The sequence below is a fragment of the Choloepus didactylus genome, chromosome 13 (assembly GCF_015220235.1).
Source record: "Choloepus didactylus isolate mChoDid1 chromosome 13, mChoDid1.pri, whole genome shotgun sequence".
Classification (NCBI taxonomy): Eukaryota; Metazoa; Chordata; class Mammalia; order Pilosa; family Megalonychidae; genus Choloepus; species Choloepus didactylus.
This window is the reverse complement of record NC_051319.1, coordinates 77,852,262-77,872,141: the sequence shown is the minus strand read 5'-3', so window position 1 is coordinate 77,872,141 and position 19,880 is coordinate 77,852,262. Positions and strand designations below refer to the sequence as shown.

The following is a 19,880-nucleotide window of genomic DNA, read 5'->3' as shown; positions in this document are numbered from 1 at the left end:
ATTTAATTACTCTGTTCTGGTTTGTTTAAAAAACGTATTTCTGAAAATTGGAGACTCAAAAGTAAAAATTTCCAACTCTAACTTTGGTCTACAGCAAATAAAAATTTCATAAATACCTTCTAATTCATATGTATGAATATTAGTCATTTCTTCCATTAAATACTATTTATGCTGGAGTAAAAATTAAAATACTGACTCAACAAGAGAAGACGACACTGGCTACATTATTCAACCCTTACAAATTAAAATGTGGAGACTTAATATGAGACAACTCAGTTCAATTTTATTTTTTAAATGGCTCCATTTCTCAGTATATAAAGGACAGAAATACAAGAAGCAATCCTTAGGGCTGGTGAAGACCACATTCATCTGCTCTTCCAAAAGCACAGGTTTAGGCTTTAGTACTACCTCAGCCCCCAAAAGAAGCATTACAAATCTTAGATGGTAGGGGAAAAGCATAGACTAGAAATTCTATAAACAGGAAAAAAAATCAATTAATGATATTGGTACTCTATGTTTCACAATAGTACTAATACATACTCATCCCTTTTAAATCAGGGAACCTGCCATTCCATTCCTAATCAAGTGGTTTTACAACCCCTATAAAGTAAACGAATTATATAAAGGTGTAATTCATTTTGCCTCCTTTAGAGATACTACAATATAACAGAGAAATTTTTATTTTGTAAGCTTCGCCTTCTGAGTTCTGCAGGCTTCATGGTACTTCAGTGCCCCAATAATCAAGCAGTTCATGACAAAAGATAAAAGTGAAAAAGTAGACACAGAGATCTGTGAAGACTTCGCCCATTTTGCTGTATGTATCCATCGATCGATTTATCACTTCTGCAGGAATTCCAGATAACAGAAGTGCAGCAGTTAGTACTGTTGTCTTTACCTTCTTTTCACCCTGTATAAAAATACTCAAATTAATTTCACACATCTCAGCAGATGACTTAAGCTCTATAAAAACAAGATCAGTACTATTATTTTTGCCTAATTGCTTTCAAAGTTGTTAATGAAATTTCAACACATTAATCAATAATATATCAACAAACATTTACTGAGCATAGGCAATAGAGAAAACACCACCCTTGCCATCAAAAGTCTTTAAAACATGTCTCACCTTGGAAGCAAGATATAAATAACAATTAAGATTTATACAACAGCACAAGATTTGTCTGTTTTTTCTGTTTTGACAGAAAAAACATCACTAAAAAGGACATAACTGCTAAATGAATGACATGGATAATGTATGGCAAAGGGGCTGAAAGGAGATAGAAATTGTTCCAGAGTTTTATGTACAAGTATAAAAGAGAGGATTTCAGGAAGAAATCATTGATGAAATCATTGATGAAAAACTGTTGATTGAAGGCCTGTTTTTTTTTTTTTTTTTAAACTAGAAAAGTAGATCTACAGAAACATCATGAAGAAAATAGAGTTCCCATATTCCTCCCATATTAGTTAACACCTTGCATTATTGTGGTACATTTATTTGTTATAATTCATGAAAGAATATTATAATTGTACTATTAACTATAGTCTATGATTTACATTAGGATTCCCTGTTTGTGTTGCAGAGTGAGATGGGCAGAAGTGAGAGGAGAAATCTCATTGTAAGGCAAGTCTTGTGACAACAAAAGCCAGAGACAGAAGGTCTATAAGAGGACAGTGGGTAAGTTGTAACAGAATCATAGAAACATTATGCAAAAAAATTCACACATGATTATACATAAAAAAGAACACCATTGAACAGTACAGAATGTTTGGGGGGTAGGGAGAACAATTAATTTCATAAAAATGACTTTCTAGTTTCATTTTTAAAAGATCCAAGGAAGAATTTTTATTTAATTTTTTGATTTCATGATAGAGTCTCATGGTTCAAAAATTTTGAAAAATAAAAAAGTAGAGTTATCCAAGAGAAATGAAAGCAAGCATATGTCGACAAAAAGACTCACACAAGAAAGTTATTAGCAGTTTTAGTCATAAAAATTAAAAACTGGAAAGAACCACGAAATCCATGAATAAGAGACTAGATAAACAAACTATGATATATTGATACAGTAGAATACTACTCAATAACAACAAAAAAAAGGGACTGAATACTGATATACTCAACAACGTGGATGAATCTCAAGAATATCATGCAGAAGGAAAGAAGCCTTCTACAAAAAAGAACATACTAGAATGATTCCATCTATATGAAGTACTAAAACAGGGAAAACTAATCTAAGGTGGGAAAAAGAAAATCAGACCTTTGGAGAGTGGGGCTCGTGGTGACTGGAGAGGGACACAATGGAACTTTCTGGGGTGATAAAAACATTTCTAGACCAAAGTAGGGATTTTGGTTTTGCAAGCTGTCAAAACTCATCAAATAGTACACTTATGACTTGTGCATTTCACTGTCTGAAAATTTTACCTTCTGAAAAAAAAGATGAATTGAAAATGATACAAAATTGGATAAATAAGAACAAAGAACATATAGCAAGATACTAATTGTAGAATCTGGATGGTGAGTGTGGTAAGGTGAAATTGTATGTACTCCAGAAAAACATATCCTTAAATCTAATCCATTCCTGTGGGGGTAAACCCATTGTAAGCAGGACCTTTTAATGAGAAAACTTCAGTTAAGGTGTGACACACCTCATTCAGGATGAGTAATACTATTACTGGAGTCTTTTATAAACAGAATGAATACAGACAGAATTTGTGTGAAATGGAAGCAAGAAGGTGAAAGCAACAAAACCCAAAAGAGAAAGGAGAGATCATTAGATGCCACCATGTGCCTTCCCATGTGGCAGAGGAGCCAAGGATCACCGGCAACTGGTCTTCATGAAGAAAGCATTACCTTGATGATGCCTTCATTTGGACACTTTCCCAGATTCTAACGAGTGAATAAATTCCCATTGTTGAAGCCAAACCATTTCATGGTATTTGCTTTGAGCCACCTAGGAAACTAAAACAGATTTTTGTACCAGAAGAGTGATGCTACTGTAAATACTAAAAATGTGGAAGTAGTTTTGGAATCAGGTAACAGGTAAAGGCTGGAAGAATTGTGAGGTACTTGATAGAAAAAGCCTAGAATGCTTTGATGAGACTATAGAGAAAAATATGGATGCTAAAAGTACTTCTGATGAAGCTTTAGAAGAAAGTGATGAATGTGTTATTGGAAACTGGAGGAAAGGCGATCCCTGTTTTTTTTTATTTTTTCCATTGGTTGCTTGGGATTTTTAGCTTAATAGGAATTTGTGACTCATGTTTTAAAGTGGTAGAACACTTGGCAAAATTGAGTTATGATGTTGGATGGAAGGCAGAATTGGAAAGCAGTGAACTTGGATATTTAGTGAGAAGATTTCCAAGCTAAATGTGGAAAGTGCAGCCTGGTTTCTCCTTGCAGCCTATGGCAAAATGTGAGAGGAAAAAAACAACCTGAGAACTGAAATCCTGGGCACAAGGAAACCAGAAATTTACAGTCAGGAATATTCTGAATTTCTGGAAAGCAAGTCCCCAGAGAACAGTGTTCCATGTCAGGGTATAAGTGAACATGCATCTGGCCAGCCATTTCAGTGCAAATTAGGACTGGAGGTGCAGTTATCCATGAAGGAGCTGTGGAAAGATCTACTGTCTAATGATTTGGACCCCTGTGTACTACATGCAAAACTGACAAGTTTTTTATGAGATTGTATAAATAGAACCACTGCCAGCCTGGACTATAAGGGACAGAAAATGGAGAGACTAAAGGAAAAATCACTTCAAGGGCAGAACTATGGAAGCTGCGGTCTGGACTAAAGACATCTCAGGCCAAGAGAACAGAAAGGGTGAATCTGCCCCAGGGCTTGGAAAAGGTGTGCCTTCCACCATATTGTTCACGAAGAGTGGTATCACCCCAGTGTTTTCAGAGGTTGGAGCCTGTGCCCCAGCCACCACCTCAGTTTTCACAGAGGGTGAAGCCTACTCACCAGGGATTGCAGAGCGTCTAGCCATCATCCTGATGCTTGAAGAGGGTGGAGCCTTCCTTCACTCCAATGTTTGGGGAGACCATGGCCACTGCATAAGCACTAGAAAGGGATGAGACTGCTACTCCCTCAGGCCCGGAGGACAGAACATCATTCCATAGATGACTCTCAGACCGTGAAATCTAAGGAAGTGTGCCCTGCAGGGTTTCGGAATTATTTGGGAACCGTGACCCCAGTTTTCCTTCCAATATCTCCCTGTGAGAATGGGAATGTTCATCCTATGCCTGTCCCTACATTGTACACTGGAAATATATTTATTCTCTAAATTTCACAGGTCCACAGACAGAGGGGAATACTACCCCAGGACAGACTACACCTATAACTAATTTTGATGAGGCTTTGTACTTAGCATTGTTACTGAAATGACTTAAGTAAGGCATTTGGGATGTTGTGATGGAAGGAACAAATTTTGTATGTGGAAAGAACATGTCTTTTCAGGGTGCAGAAGGTGGAGTGTCATGATTTGAAACTGTATGTACCCCTGAAGAACATGTTCTTAAATCTAATCCATTCCTGTGGGTGTAAACCCACTGCAAGTAGGATCTTCTGCAGAGGCTTCTTTAGTTAAGGTATGAGCCACTTTGTACAGGACGGATTTTAATTCTATTATTGGAGTTGTGCTGGTTTGAATCTGTTATGTACCCCATAAAAAGCCATGTTCTTTAAAGCAATCTTGTGGGGGCAGACCTATTGTGGGTGGGATCGTTTGATTAGGTTATTTCCATGGAGATGTAACCCCCACCCATTCAAGGTGGGTCTTAATTAGTTTACTGGCATCCTCTATGAGATGATAAAAAGTAGAGACATTTTGAAGGGAAAACACTCAGAGCTGACACAGACCTAGACATTTGGAGATGCTAAGCAAAAAGATGAAAACTATTGTGCCTAAGTATCTCCTCCTGAATGTCTCTTTGTTGCTCAGATGTGGTCCTCTCTCTATAGCTAAGCCAACTTGGCAGGTGAAATCACTGCCCTCCCTCCTACATGGGTCTGACACTCAGGGTGTAAATACCCCTGGCAATGTGGATTATGACTCCCATGGAGCAATCTGGATTGACATCGTGGGATGGAGAACATTTTCTTGACCAAAAGGGGAACGTGAAATGAAATGAAATAAGTTTCAGTGGCTAAGAGATTCCAAAAGGAGCCGAGAGGTCACTCTGGTGGGCACTCTTATGCACAATATAGACAACCCTTTTTTGGTTCTAATGAATTGGAATAGCTAGCAGTAAATACCTGAAACTATCAAACTACAACCCAGAACCCTTGAATCTTGAAGACGATTGTATAAAAATGTAGTTTATGAGGGGTGACAATGTGATTGGGAAAGCCATGTGGATCACACTCCCCTTTGTCCAGTATAAGAATGGATGAGTAGAAAAACGGGGGGCAAAAAAAAGCACCCAGTGTTCTTTTTTACTTTAATTGTTCTTTTTCACTTTAATTCTTATTCTTATTACTTTTGTGTGTGTGGTAATGAAAATGTGAATATATCTCAATAAAATTGAATTAAAAAAAAAAAGAGGAAAACCAGAGTCTACCCCAGAGAAGCAAAGTGAGAATCCACAGATGCTTAAAGAGAAGGCCACTGGAATCAGAAGCTGAAAGCAACACAGCCCAGGGGCAAAGGATCAGCAGACACCAGCCACATGCTTTCCCAGCTGACAGAGGTGTTCCAGAAACCACTGGCCTTTCCTCAGTGAAGGTATCCACTTGTTGATGCCTTAGTCTGGACACTTTCATGGCCTGAGAATTGTAAATCTGTAACTTAACAAATCCCCTTAATAAAAGCCAATCCATTTCTGGCATTATGCATTACGGCAGCTTTAGCAAATTGTAACAGGAATCCTTTATAAACAGGATGAATACACAGACAGAGAGCTACAGAAGCAAGAAGCTGAAAGCAACAAAACCCCAAAGAGAAAGGAAAGACCATTAAACACCACTATATGCCTTGCCATGAGGCAGAGGAGCCAAGGATCATCGGCAGTCAGTCTTCAGGAAGAAAATACCGCTCTGATGATGCCTTGATTTGGACATTTTCCCAAACCCTAATGGTGAGTGAATAAATTCCCATTGTATAAGCTGAACTATTTCATAGTATTTGCTTTGAGCAAACTAGGAAACTAAAACAGTGGGTATATGAGTGGTCACCAAACAATTCTTTCAACTTATGTATATGTTGAAAAATTGTTGTAATAAAATGTTGGGGGAGAAGTATACAGTAAAATCCCCCTTCCTTTTCTCTCCTCCATCTACCCACTAACCTACACACACCCCTCCCACAAATAACAATTAACGCTAGTTTCATGTACATTCTTGCAGTTTCTTTATGCATTGTTCTAGTCAGATAATGCTGCTGGGATGCAAAACACCAAAAATGGATTGGCTTTCATAAAGGGGGTTTATCTGGTTACACAGTTATAGCCTTAAGGACATACAGTGTCCAAGGTAAGTCATCAACAATCGGGTACCTTCATCGGAGGATGGCCAATGGTGTCTGGAAAACCTCTGTTAGCTGGGAAGGCATGTGGCTGGCGTCTGCTCCAAAGTTCTGGGTTCAAAATGGCTTTCTCTCAGGATGTTCCTCTCTAGGCTGCAGTTCCTCAAAAATGTCACTCTTAGTTGCTCTTGGGGCATTGTTCCTCTCTTAGCTTCTGCAGAGCAAAAGTCTGCTTTCAACGGCCGTCTTCAAAGTGTCTCTCATCTGCAGCTACTCTCTCAGCTCCTGGGCATTCTTGAAAGTGTCCCTCTTGGCTGTAGGAAGCTTGCTCCTTCTGTCTGAGCTTATATACTGCTCTGGTAATCAAGGCCCATGCTGAATGGGCGGGGCCACACCTCCATGGAAATTATCTCATCAGAGTTATCACCTACAGTTGGGTGGATCACATCTCCATGGAAACACTCAAAGGATTCCAATCTAATCAGCACTAAAATGTCTGCCCCACAAGATTGCATCAAAGAATATGGCTTTTTCTGGGGGACATAATACATTCAAACCAGCACATGTATATACAAACAAAAAAAATATTTTCCTCTTTTAAAAAAAGGAGTATACTATATATCCTGTGCTGGCTTGAATCTATTATGTACCCCAGAAAGCCATGTTCTTTTAATCCAATCTTGTGGGTGCAGACTTATTGTGGGTGGGACTTTTGATTAGATTATTTCCATGGATGTGTGACCCTGCCCACTCAAGGTAGGTCTTAATTAGTTTATAGATTGGCAGAATGGATTAAAAAGTAAGATGCATCTATATGCTGCTTGCAAGAGACTCATCTTAGACCCAATAACACAAAGAGATTGAAAAAAATATTCCATGCAAGCTGTAAGCGAAAGAAAGCAGGGGTAGCTATACTAATATCAGACAAAATAGACTTTAAATGCAAAGATGTCATAAGAGACAAAGAAGGACACTATATATAAATAAAAGGAACAATTCACCAGGAAGAAATAACAATCATAAATGTTTATGTATCCAATCAAGGAGCTCCAAAGTTCATGAGGCAAACAATGGCAAAATGGAAGGGAAAAATACACATTTCTACAATAACAGTGGGAGACTTCAATACACCACTCTCTTCTATAGACAGAAAAAACAAGCAGGATCAATAAGGAAATAGAGAACCTATTGTGATAAACAAATTGGACCTAACAGACATATATAGAACAATGCATCCCAAAACACCAGGAATTTATACATTCTTCTCTAGTGCTCATGGAACATTCTCCAGGATATAGCATATGCTAGAGAACAAAACAGGTATCGATAAATTTTAAAAGACTGAAATTATTCAAAGGACCTTCTCCAGCTAACGGAAGGAAGCTGGAAATCAATAACAACCAAAGAACCAGAAATTTCACAAATCTATGGAGGTTAAACAACACATTCTTAAACAATCAGTGGGCCAAACAAGAAGTTGCAAAAAAAATTGGTGAATATTTGGAGATGAAAGAAAATGAGAATACAACACATCAAAACCTACAGGATATAGCAAAGGCAGTGCTGAGAGGGAAATTTATAGCTCTAAACAGCTACATTAAAAAGGAAGAAAGAGTTAAAGCCAAAGACCGAATGGAACAACTGAGGAAGCCAGAGAAAGAACAGCAAACTCACCCTTAAAGCAAGTAGAAGAAAAGAAATAACAAAGATTAAAGCAGAAATAAATGAACTGAACAACCAAAAAACAAAACAGAGAATCAATTAAAACCAAAAGTTGGTTCTTTGAGAATGTCAACAAGATTGACAAACCTTTAGCTAGACTGAAAAAGTCAAAATAAGAAATGAGATGGGTTGTTCCCGTGGATCCTGAAGAAAAAAAAAAAAATCACAAGAGGATATTAGGAACAACTGTATGCCAACAAACTCTACAACTTAGAGGAAATCAACAATTTCCTAGAAACACATGAACAACTTACAGTGACTCAAGAAGAAATAGAAGATCTCAACAAACCAATCACAACTAAAGATACCTGTCATCAAAAAACCTTCCTAGAGAGGCGGGGCAAGATGGCGGACTGGTGAGCTGTATGTTTTAGTTACTCCTCCAGGAAAGTAGGTAAAAAGCCAGGAACTGCGTGGACTGGACACCACAGAGCAATCTGTCTTTGGGCATACTTCATACAACACTCATGAAAACGTGGAACTGCTGAGATCAGCGAAATCTGTAAGTTTTTGCGGCCAGGGGACCCGCGCCCCTCCCTGCCAGGCTCAGTCCCGGGGGAGGAGGGGCTGTCAGCTCCGGGAAGGAGAAGGGAGAATTGCAGTGGCTGCTCTCATCGGAAACTCATTCTACTGATTCAAACTCCAACCATAGACAGACTGAGGCCAGACACCAGAGACTCTGAGAGCAGCCAACCCAGCAGAGAGGAGACAGGCATAGAAAAAAAACAACACGAAAAACTCCAAAATAAAAGCAGAGGATTTTTGGAGTTCTGGTGAACACAGAAAGGGGAAGGGCGGAGATCAGGCCTTGAGGCGCATATGCAAATCCCGAAGCAAGGCTGATCTCTCTGCCCTGGGCACTTTTCCTTAATGGCCCTGGTTGCTTTGTCTATTAGCATTTCAATAACCCATTAGATCTCTGAGGAGGGCCGTTTTTTTTTTTTTTTTTTTTTTTTTTTTTTAAATCCTTTTTGCTTTTTCTAAAACAATTACTCTAAGAAGCTCAATACAGAAAGCTTCAAAGAATTGAAATTTGGGCACGTCAAGTCAAGAGCAGAACTAAGAGAGCTCTGAGACAAAAGGCAATAATCCCGTGGCTGAGAAAATTCACTAAACAACACAACTTCCCAAGAAAAGGGGGGTGTCCGCTCACAGCCACCATCCTGGTGGACAGGAAACACTCCTGCCCATCGCCAGCCCCATAGCCCAGAGCTGCCCCAGACAACCCAGTGTGACGGAAGTGCTTCAAATAACAGGCACACACCACAAAACTGGGCGTGGACATTAGCCTTCCCTGCAACCTCAGCTGAATGTCCCAGAGCTGGGAAGGGGGAGCAGTGTGAATTAACAGAGCCCCATTCAGCCATCATTTGAGCAGACTGGGAGCCTCCCAACACAGCCCAGCAGCCCAGAACTGCCCTGGGGGGACGGCACTCACCTGTGACATAGCACAGTCATCCCTCAACAGAGGACCTGGGGTGCACAGCCTGGAAGAGGGGCCCACTTGCAAGTCTCAGGAGCCATACGCCAATACCAAAGACTTGTGGGTCAGTGGCAGAGACAAACTGTGGCAGGACTGAACTGAAGGATTAGACTATTGCAGTAGCTTTAAAACTCTAGGATCATCAGGGAGATTTGATTGTTAGGGCCACCCCCCCTCCCCGACTGCCCAGAAACACGCCCCACATACAGGGCAGGCAACACCAACTACACACGCAAGCTTGGGACACCAATTGGGCCCCACAAGACTCACTCCCCCACTCACCAAAAAGGCTAAGCAGGGGAGATCTGGCTTGTGGAGAACAGGTGGCTCGTGGACGCCACCTGCTGGTTAGTTAGAGAAAGTGTACTCCACGAAGCTGTAGCTCTGATAAATTAGAGATAAGGACTTCAACTGGTCTACAAACCCTAAAAGAACCCTATCAAGGTCAGCAAATGCCACGAGGCCAAAAACAACAGAAAATTATAAAGCATATGAAAAAACCAGACGATATGGATAACCCAAGCCCAAGCACCCAAATCAAAAGACCAGAAGAGACACACCTAGAGCAGCTACTCAAAGAACTAAAGATGAACAATGAGACCCTAGTACGGGATATGAAGGAAATCAAGAAGACCCTAGAAGAGCATAAAGAAGACATTGCAAGACTAAATAAAAAAATGGATGATCTTATGGAAATTAAAGAAACTGTTGACCAAATTAAAAAGATTCTGGACACTCATAGTACAAGACTAGAGGAAGTTGAACAACGAATCAGTGACCTGGAAGATGACAGAATGGAAAATGAAAGCATAAAAGAAAGAATGGGGAAAAAAATTGAAAAACTCGAAATGGACCTCAGGGATATGATAGATAATATGAAACGTCCGAATATAAGACTCATTGGTGTCCCAGAAGGGGAAGAAAAGGGTAAAGGTCTAGGAAGAGTATTCAAAGAAATTGTTGGGGAAAACTTCCCAAATCTTCTAAACAACATAAATACACAAATCATAAATGCTCAGCGAACTCCAAATAGAATAAATCCAAATAAACCCACTCCGAGACATATACTGATCACACTGGCAAACATAGAAGAGAAGGAGCAAGTTCTGAAAGCAGCAAGAGAAAAGCAATTCACCACATACAAAGGAAACAGCATAAGACTAAGTAGTGACTACTCAGCAGCCACCATGGAGGCGAGAAGGCAGTGGCACGATATATTTAAAATTCTGAGTGAGAGGAATTTCCAGCCAAGAATACTTTATCCAGCAAAGCTCTCCTTCAAATTTGAGGGAGAGCTTAAATTTTTCACAGACAAACCAATGCTGAGAGAATTTGCTAACAAGAGACCTGCCCTACTGGAGATACTAAAGGGAGCCCTACAGACAGAGAAACAAAGACAGGACAGAGAGACTTGGAGAAAGGTTCAGTACTAAAGAGATTCGGTATGGGTACAATAAAGGATATTAATAGAGAGAGGGAAAAATATGGCAAACATAATCCAAAGGATAAGATGGCCGATTCAAGAAATGCCTTCACGGTTTTAACGTTGAATGTAAATGGATTAAACTCCCCAATTAAAAGATATAGATTCGCAGAATGGATCAAAAAAAATGAACCATCAATATGTTGCATACAAGAGACTCATCTTAGACACAGGGACACAAAGAAACTGAAAGTGAAAGGATGGAAAAAAATATTTCATGCAAGCTACAGCCAAAAGAAAGCAGGTGTAGCAATATTAATCTCAGATAAAATAGACTTCAAATGCAGGGATGTTTTGAGAGACAAAGAAGGCCACTACATACTAATAAAAGGGGCAATTCAGCAAGAAGAAATAACAATCGTAAATGTCTATGCACCCAATCAAGGTGCCACAAAATACATGAGAGAAACATTGGCAAAACTAAAGGAAGCAATTGATGTTTCCACAATAATTGTGGGAGACTTCAACACATCACTCTCTCCTATAGATAGATCAACCAGACAGAAGACCAATAAGGAAATTGAAAACCTAAACAATCTGATAAATGAATTAGATTTAACAGACATCTACAGGACATTACATCCCAAATCACCAGGATACACATACTTTTCTAGTGCTCACGGAACTTTCTCCAGAATAGATCATATGCTGGGACATAAAACAAGCCTCAATAAATTTAAAAAGATTGAAATTATTCAAAGCACATTCTCTGACCACAATGGAATACAATTAGAAGTCAATAACCATCAGAGACTTAGAAAATTCACAAATACCTGGAGGTTAAACAACACACTCCTAAACAATCAGTGGGTTAAAGAAGAAATAGCAAGAGAAATTGCTAAATATATAGAGACGAATGAAAATGAGAACACAACATACCAAAACCTATGGGATGCAGCAAAAGCAGTGCTAAGGGGGAAATTTATAGCACTAAACGCATATATTAAAAAGGAAGAAAGAGCCAAAATCAAAGAACTAATGGATCAACTGAAGAAGCTAGAAAATGAACAGCAAACCAATCCTAAACCAAGTACAAGAAAAGAAATAACAAGGATTAAAGCAGAAATAAATGACATAGAGAACAAAAAAACAATAGAAAGGATAAATATCACCAAAAGTTGGTTCTTTGAGAAGATCAACAAGATTGACAAGCCCCTAGCTAGACTGACAAAATCAAAAAGAGAGAAGACCCATATAAACAAAATAATGAATGAAAAAGGTGACATAACTGCAGATCCTGAAGAAATTAAAAAAATTATAAGAGGATATTATGAACAACTGTATGGCAACAAACTGGATAATGTAGAAGAAATGGACAATTTCCTGGAAACATATGAACAACCTAGACTGACCAGAGAAGAAATAGAAGACCTCAACCAACCCATCACAAGCAAAGAGATCCAATCAGTCATCAAAAATCTTCCCACAAATAAATGCCCAGGGCCAGATGGCTTCACAGGGGAATTCTACCAAACTTTCCAGAAAGAACTGACACCAATCTTACTCAAACTCTTTCAAAACATTGAAAAAAATGGAACACTACCTAACTCATTTTATGAAGCTAACATCAATCTAATACCAAAACCAGGCAAAGATGCTACAAAAAAGGAAAACTACCGGCCAATCTCCCTAATGAATATAGATGCAAAAATCCTCAACAAAATACTTGCAAATCGAATCCAAAGACACATTAAAAAAATCATACACCATGACCAAGTGGGGTTCATTCCAGGCATGCAAGGATGGTTCAACATAAGAAAAACAATCAATGTATTACAACACATTAAAAACTCGAAAGGGAAAAATCAATTGATCATCTCAATAGATGCTGAAAAAGCATTTGACAAAATCCAACATCCCTTTTTGATAAAAACACTTCAAAAGGTAGGAATTGAAGGAAACTTCCTCAACATGATAAAGAGCATATATGAAAAACCCACAGCCAGCATAGTACTCAATGGTGAGAGACTGAAAGCCTTCCCTCTAAGATCAGGAACAAGACAAGGATGCCCGCTGTCACCACTGTTATTCAACATTGTGCTGGAAGTGCTAGCCAGGGCAATCCGGCAAGACAAAGAAATAAAAGGCATCCAAATTGGAAAAGAAGAAGTAAAACTGTCATTGTTTGCAGATGATATGATCTTATATCTAGAAAACCCTGAGAAATCGACGATACACCTACTAGAGCTAATAAACAAATTTAGCAAAGTAGCGGGATACAAGATTAATGCACATAAGTCAGTAATGTTTCTATATGCTAGAAATGAACAAACTGAAGAGACACTCAAGAAAAAGATACCATTTTCAATAGCAACTAAAAAAATCAAGTACCTAGGAATAAACTTAACCAAAGATGTAAAAGACCTATACAAAGAAAACTACATAACTCTACTAAAAGAAATAGAAGGGGACCTTAAAAGATGGAAAAATATTCCATGTTCATGGATAGGAAGGCTAAATGTCATTAAGATGTCAATTCTACCCAAACTCATCTACAGATTCAATGCAATCCCAATCAAAATTCCAACAACCTACTTTGCAGACTTGGAAAAGCTAGTTATCAAATTTATTTGGAAAGGGAAGATGCCTCGAATTGCTAAAGACACTCTAAAAAAGAAAAACGAAGTGGGAGGACTTACACTCCCTGACTTTGAAGCTTATTATAAAGCCACAGTTGCCAAAACAGCATGGTACTGGCACAAAGATAGACATATAGATCAATGGAATCGAATTGAGAATTCAGAGATAGACCCTCAGATCTATGGCCGACTGATCTTTGATAAGGCCCCCAAAGTCACCGAACTGAGCCATAATGGTCTTTTCAACAAATGGGGCTGGGAGAGTTGGATATCCATATCCAAAAGAATGAAAGAGGACCCCTACCTCACCCCCTACACAAAAATTAACTCAAAATGGACCAAAGATCTCAATATAAAAGAAAGTACCATAAAACTCCTAGAAGATAATGTAGGAAAACATCTTCAAGACCTTGTATTAGGAGGCCACTTCCTAGACTTTACACCCAAAGCACAAGCAACAAAAGAGAAAATAGATAAATGGGAACTCCTCAAGCTTAGAAGTTTCTGCACCTCAAAGGAATTTCTCAAAAAGGTAAAGAGGCAGCCAACTCAATGGGAAAAAATTTTTGGAAACCATGTATCTGACAAAAGACTGATATCTTGCATATACAAACAAATCCTACAACTCAATGACAATAGTACAGACAGCCCAATTATAAAATGGGCAAAAGATATGAAAAGACAGTTCTCTGAAGAGGAAATACAAATGGCCAAGAAACACATGAAAAAATGTTCAGCTTCACTAACTATTAGAGAGATGCAAATTAAGACCACAATGAGATACCATCTAACACCGGTTAGAATGGCTGCCATTAAACAAACAGGAAACTACAAATGCTGGAGGGGATGTGGAGAAATTGGAACTCTTATTCATTGTTGGTGGGACTGTATAATGGTTCAGCCACTCTGGAAGTCAGTCTGGCAGTTCCTTAGAAAACTAGAGATAGAGCTACCATTCGATCCAGCGATTGCACTTCTCGGTATATACCCGGAAGATCGGAAAGCAGTGACACGAACAGATATCTGCACGCCAATGTTCATAGCAGCATTATTCACAATTGCCAAGAGATGGAAACAACCCAAATGTCCTTCAATAGATGAGTGGATAAATAAAATGTGGTATATACACACGATGGAATACTACGCGGCAGTAAGAAGGAACGATCTGGTGAAACATATGACAACATGGATGAACCTTGAAGACATAATGCTGAGCGAAATAAGCCAGGCACAAAAAGAGAAATATTATATGCTACCACTAATGTGAACTTTGAAAAATGTAAAACAAATGGTTTATAATGTAGAATGTAGGGGAACTAGCAGTAGAGAGCAATTAAGGAAGGGGGAACAATAATCCAAGAAGAACAGATAAGCTATTTAACGTTCTGGGGATGCCCAGAAATGACTATGGTCTGTTAATTTCTGATGGATGTAGTAGGAACAAGTTCACTGAAATGTTGCTATAGTATGTAACTTTCTTGGGGTAAAGTAGGAACATGTTGGAAGTTAAGCAGTTATCTTAGGTTAGTTGTCTTTTTCTTACTCCCTTGCTATGGTCTCTTTGAAATGTTCTTGTATTGTATGTTTGTTTTCTTTTTAACTTTTTTTTTCATACAGTTGATTTGAAAAAAGAAGGGAAAGTTAAAAAAAAAAAAAAAAAAAAAAAAATAAAAAAGACAAAAAAGGAAAAAAAAAAAAAAAAGATGTAGTGCCCCCTTGAGGAGCCTGTGGAGAATGCAGGGGTGTTCGCCTACCCCACCTCCATGGTTGCTGGCATGGCCACAGACATGGGGGACTGGTGGTTTGATGGGTTGAGCCCTCTACCATAAGTTTTACCCTTGGGAAGACGGTTGCTGCAAAGGAGAGGCTAGGCCTCCCTGTATTTGTGCCTAAGAGTCTCCTCCTGAATGCCTCTTTGTTGCTCAGATGTGGCCCTCTCTCTCTGGCTAAGCCAACTTGAAAGGTGAAATCACTGCCCTCCCCCCTACGTGGGATCAGACACCCAGGGAAGTGAATCTCCCTGGCAACGTGGAATATGACTCCCGCGGAGGAATGTAGACCCGGCATCGTGGGATGGAGAACATCTTCTTGACCAAAAGGGGGATGTGAAAGGAAATGAAATAAGCTTCAGTGGCAGAGAGATTCCAAAACGAGCCGAGAGATCACTCTGGTGGGCACTCTTACGCACACTTTAGACAACCTTTTTTAGGTTCTAAAGAATTGGGGTAGCTGGTGGTGGATACCTGAAACTATTAAACTACAACCCAGAACCCATGAATCTCGAAGACAGTTGTATAAAAATGTAGCTTATGAGGGGTGACAGTGGGATTGGGAATGCCATAAGGACCAAACTCCACTTTGTCTAGTTTATGGATTGATGTGTAGAAAAGTAGGGGAAGCAAACAAACAGACAAAGGTACCCAGTGTTCTTTTTTACTTCAATTGCTTTTTTTCACTCTAATTATTATTCTTGTTATTTTTGTGTGTGTGCTAATGAAGGTGTCAGGGATTGATTTAGGTGATGAATGTACAACTATGTAATGGTACTGTAAACAATCGAAAGTACAATTTGTTTTGTATGACTGCGTGGTATGTGAATATATCTCAATAAAATGATGATAAAAAAAAAAAAAAAAAAAAAAAAAAAAAAAAAAAAAAAAAAAAAACCTTCCTACAAGGAAAGTCCTGAGCCAGATGGCTTCACAGGGCAATTTTACCAAACATTCCAAAAAGAACTGTTCCAGTTTGCTAATGTTGCCATTATGCAAAATACCAGAAATGGATTGGCTTTTATAAAGGGGATTTATTAGGTTAGAAATAACCTACATTCTAAGGCCCATAAAAATGTCCAAACTAAGGCATCAACAAGAAGATACCTTCACGGAAGGAAGGCCAATGGCATCTGGAACAGCTCTGTCAGCTGGGAAGTCACAGGGCCGGCGTCTGCTGGTCCTTTGCTCCCATGTTGCGTTTCAAAATGGCCTTCTACAAATGTCTCTAGGCTTCAGTCTGCCTTAGCTTCTCTCTCTCAGCTCCTGTGCATCTTTGCTTGTTCTCCCAGGTGTTTCTCTCTAGGCGTCTGGGGATCCTCTCTTGGCTTCTCTGAAACAAACTCTGGGCTTCATCTCTTAGCTTCACATCTCCAAACATCTCTCTGCATCTCCAAGCACTTCCAAACATCCGTGTCTGTGTCGGCTCTTACCTTCTCTCCAAAATGTCTCTCTCAGCTTTGCTCAGCTCCCTGTTTCTGTGAAATCTCTTAAATGACTCCAGTGATCTAATTGAGACCTACTGGAATGGGGGGGTAACATCTCCATGGAAATAATTTAATCAAAGGTCACCCACAGTTGGGTGAGTCACATCTCCAAGGAAACACTCAATCAAAAGGTTCCACCCTCATCAAAAGACTAATAAGTCTGCCCCTACAAGACTGCATTAAAGAACAGAGCTTTTGTGGGGGACATAATAGTTTCAAACCAGAATAAGAACTAACACCATTTCTGCTCAAACTCTTCAAAAAAGTTGAAGAAAAAGGAACACTATCTAACTCATTTTTTGGAGCTATCATCACTCTAATACCAAAACCAGATAGATACCACAAGAAAGGAAAACTATAGGCCAATCTCCCTAAGGAACATAGATGCAAAAATTCTCAACAAAATACTTGCAAATTGAATTCAAAGGCGTATTAAAAGAATTATACACCACAACAAAGTGGGGTTCATTCCAGGGATGCAAGGGGGTTCAATATAAGAAAATCAATCAATGCAATACAGAACATTAACAAACTGAAAGGGAAAAAATCACATGATCACCTCGATTGATGCTGAAAACACATTCTATAAAATTCAGCATCCTTTTCTAATGAAAACACTTCAAAAGGTAGTAATCGAAAAAAACTTCTTCAATATGATAAAGGGCACAGATGAAAAACCCACCGCCAATATCACACTCAATGGTGAGAGATTCAAAGCCTTCCCCCTAAGAAAAGGAATGAGACAAGGTTACCCATGTCACCACTGATATTCAACATTTTGCTAAAGTTCTAGCTAGAGCAATTAGGCAAGAAAAAGAAATAAAAGGCATCCAAATCAGAAAGGAAGAAGTAAAACTTTCATTATTTGCCAAAGACATGATCCTATACTTGGAAAACCCTCAGAAATCTATGACAAGGCTATCTGAGCTAATAAACAAATTCAGCAAAGTGGTGGGATACAAGATTAATGTACAAAAATCACTGATGTTTCTATACACTAGTAGTGACCTAACTGAGGAAGCAATTAAGAAAAAAATTACATTCACAATAACAAATAAAAGAATCAAGTATCTAGGAATAAATTTAACCAAGGATGTAAAGGATGTCTACACAGAAAACTACAAAACTTTGCTAAAAGAAATCAAAGAAGACCTAAATAGGTGGAAAGATGTTCTGTGTTCATGGATAGGAAGGCTAAATGTTGTTCAGACGTCAATTCTACCCAAACTGATCTATAGAGTCAACGCAATACCAATCAAAATTCCAACAACCTACTTTGCAGGCTTGGAAAAGCTGGTTATCAAATTTATTAGGAAGTGAAAGGGGCCTCAAATTCCCAAAAACATCCTAAAAAGGAAGAACGAAGCGGGAGGACTTATACTTCCTGTTCTAGTTTGCTAATGCTGCCGGAATGCAAAACACCAGAGATGGACTGCCTTTATAAAAGGGGGTTTATTTGGTTACACAGTTACAGTCTTAAGGCCATCAAATGTCCAAGGTAACACATCAGCAATCAGGTACCTTCACTACAGGATGGCCAGTGGTGTCCGGAAAACCTCTGTTAGCTGGAAAGGTACGTGGCTGGCATCTGCTCCAAAGTTCTGGTTTCAAAATGGCTTTCTCCCAGGATGTTCCTCCCTAGGCTGCAGTTCCTCAAAAATGTCACTCTTAGTTGCACTTGGGGTATTTGTCCTCTCTCAGCTTCTCCGGAGCAAGAGTCTGCTTCCAACGGCCATCTTCAAAATGTCTCTCTCATCTGCAGCTCCTGTGCTTTCTTCAAAGTGTCCCTCTTGGCTGTAGCAAGCTCACTCCATCTGTCTGATCTTATATAGTGTGCCAGTAATTTAATTCAGACCCACCCAATGGGCGGGCCAACACCTCCATGGTAATTATTCAATCAGAGTCATCACCCACAGTTGGGTGGGGCGCAGCTCCATGGAAACACTCAAAGAATTACAATCTAATTAACACTGACAGGTCTGCCCACACAAGATTACATCAAAGATAATGGTGTTTGGGGGGACATAATATATTCAGACTGGCACACTTCCTGACTTTAAATATGATTATAAAGCCACAGTGGTCAAAACAGCATGGTATGGGCATGAAGACAGACAAACTGATCAACAAAATCAAATTGAGAGTTCAGAAATAGACTCCAATCAACTGATTTCTGACAAGGCCCCCAAATCCACTGAATGGGGATAGAATAGTTTCTTCAACAAATGGGACTAGGAGAACTGGATATCCATATCCAAAAGAATCAAAGAGGACCACTACCTCACACCCTATACAAAAATAAACTCGAAGTGGATAAAAGACCTAAATATAAGAGTCAGTACAATAAAACTCCTAGAAGAAAATACAGGGAAACATCTTCAAGACCTAGTAATAGGTGGTAGCTTCTTAGACCTTACACCCAAAGCACAAGCAACAAAAGAAAAAAATAGTTGAATGGGAAGTCCTCAAAATCAAATGCTCCTGTGCCTCGAAGGACTGTGTCAAAAAGGTGAAGAGACAGTCAACTCAATGGGAGAAAATATTTGGAAACCATCTACCTGTTAAGGGTTTGATATCCAGTATATTTAAAGAAATCCTACAACTCAACAACAAAAGAGATAGACAGAGCTAGAGAAGGGGGAGCAGTTATCTAATATTTACAGACTTATGTTAATGAGATTGAACTTGAATGTGTAGGAATGGATAGAGGTGATGGTAGTTAGTGGGATCATAAGTAATAGTGCCATACTGAAGGTGCATATGATTCAAAGGGGTTGTTTAAAGTCATGTATATCACTGATTAGCACTACAAATATAAATAAGTTCCTGCATGAACTACTTCAAAGATATGACATTGTACAAAGAGTTAGTAATAGAGCGGTATATGGGGAAAACTACCTA

The 19,880-nt window shown here is 39.0% G+C and overlaps 1 protein-coding gene across 4 annotated transcripts in view; it reads right to left on the bottom strand.

Moving 5' to 3' along the window:
- Positions 1-257: 257 nt before the first annotated feature.
- CAMLG (calcium modulating ligand) overlaps positions 258-19,880 on the bottom strand; it is a 38,709-nt gene continuing 19,086 nt past the window's right edge. For 2 of the 4 annotated variants that reach the window (XM_037801918.1, XM_037801919.1), the window contains exon 4: positions 258-907. In XM_037801918.1, the coding sequence (XP_037657846.1) occupies positions 716-907 (192 nt within the window). In that variant the 3' untranslated portion in view covers positions 258-715. Of the gene's footprint in view, positions 908-3,956; positions 4,056-19,880 lie in introns of all 4 variants that reach the window. The other 2 variants (XM_037801921.1, XM_037801920.1) reach the window with 2 other exon arrangements.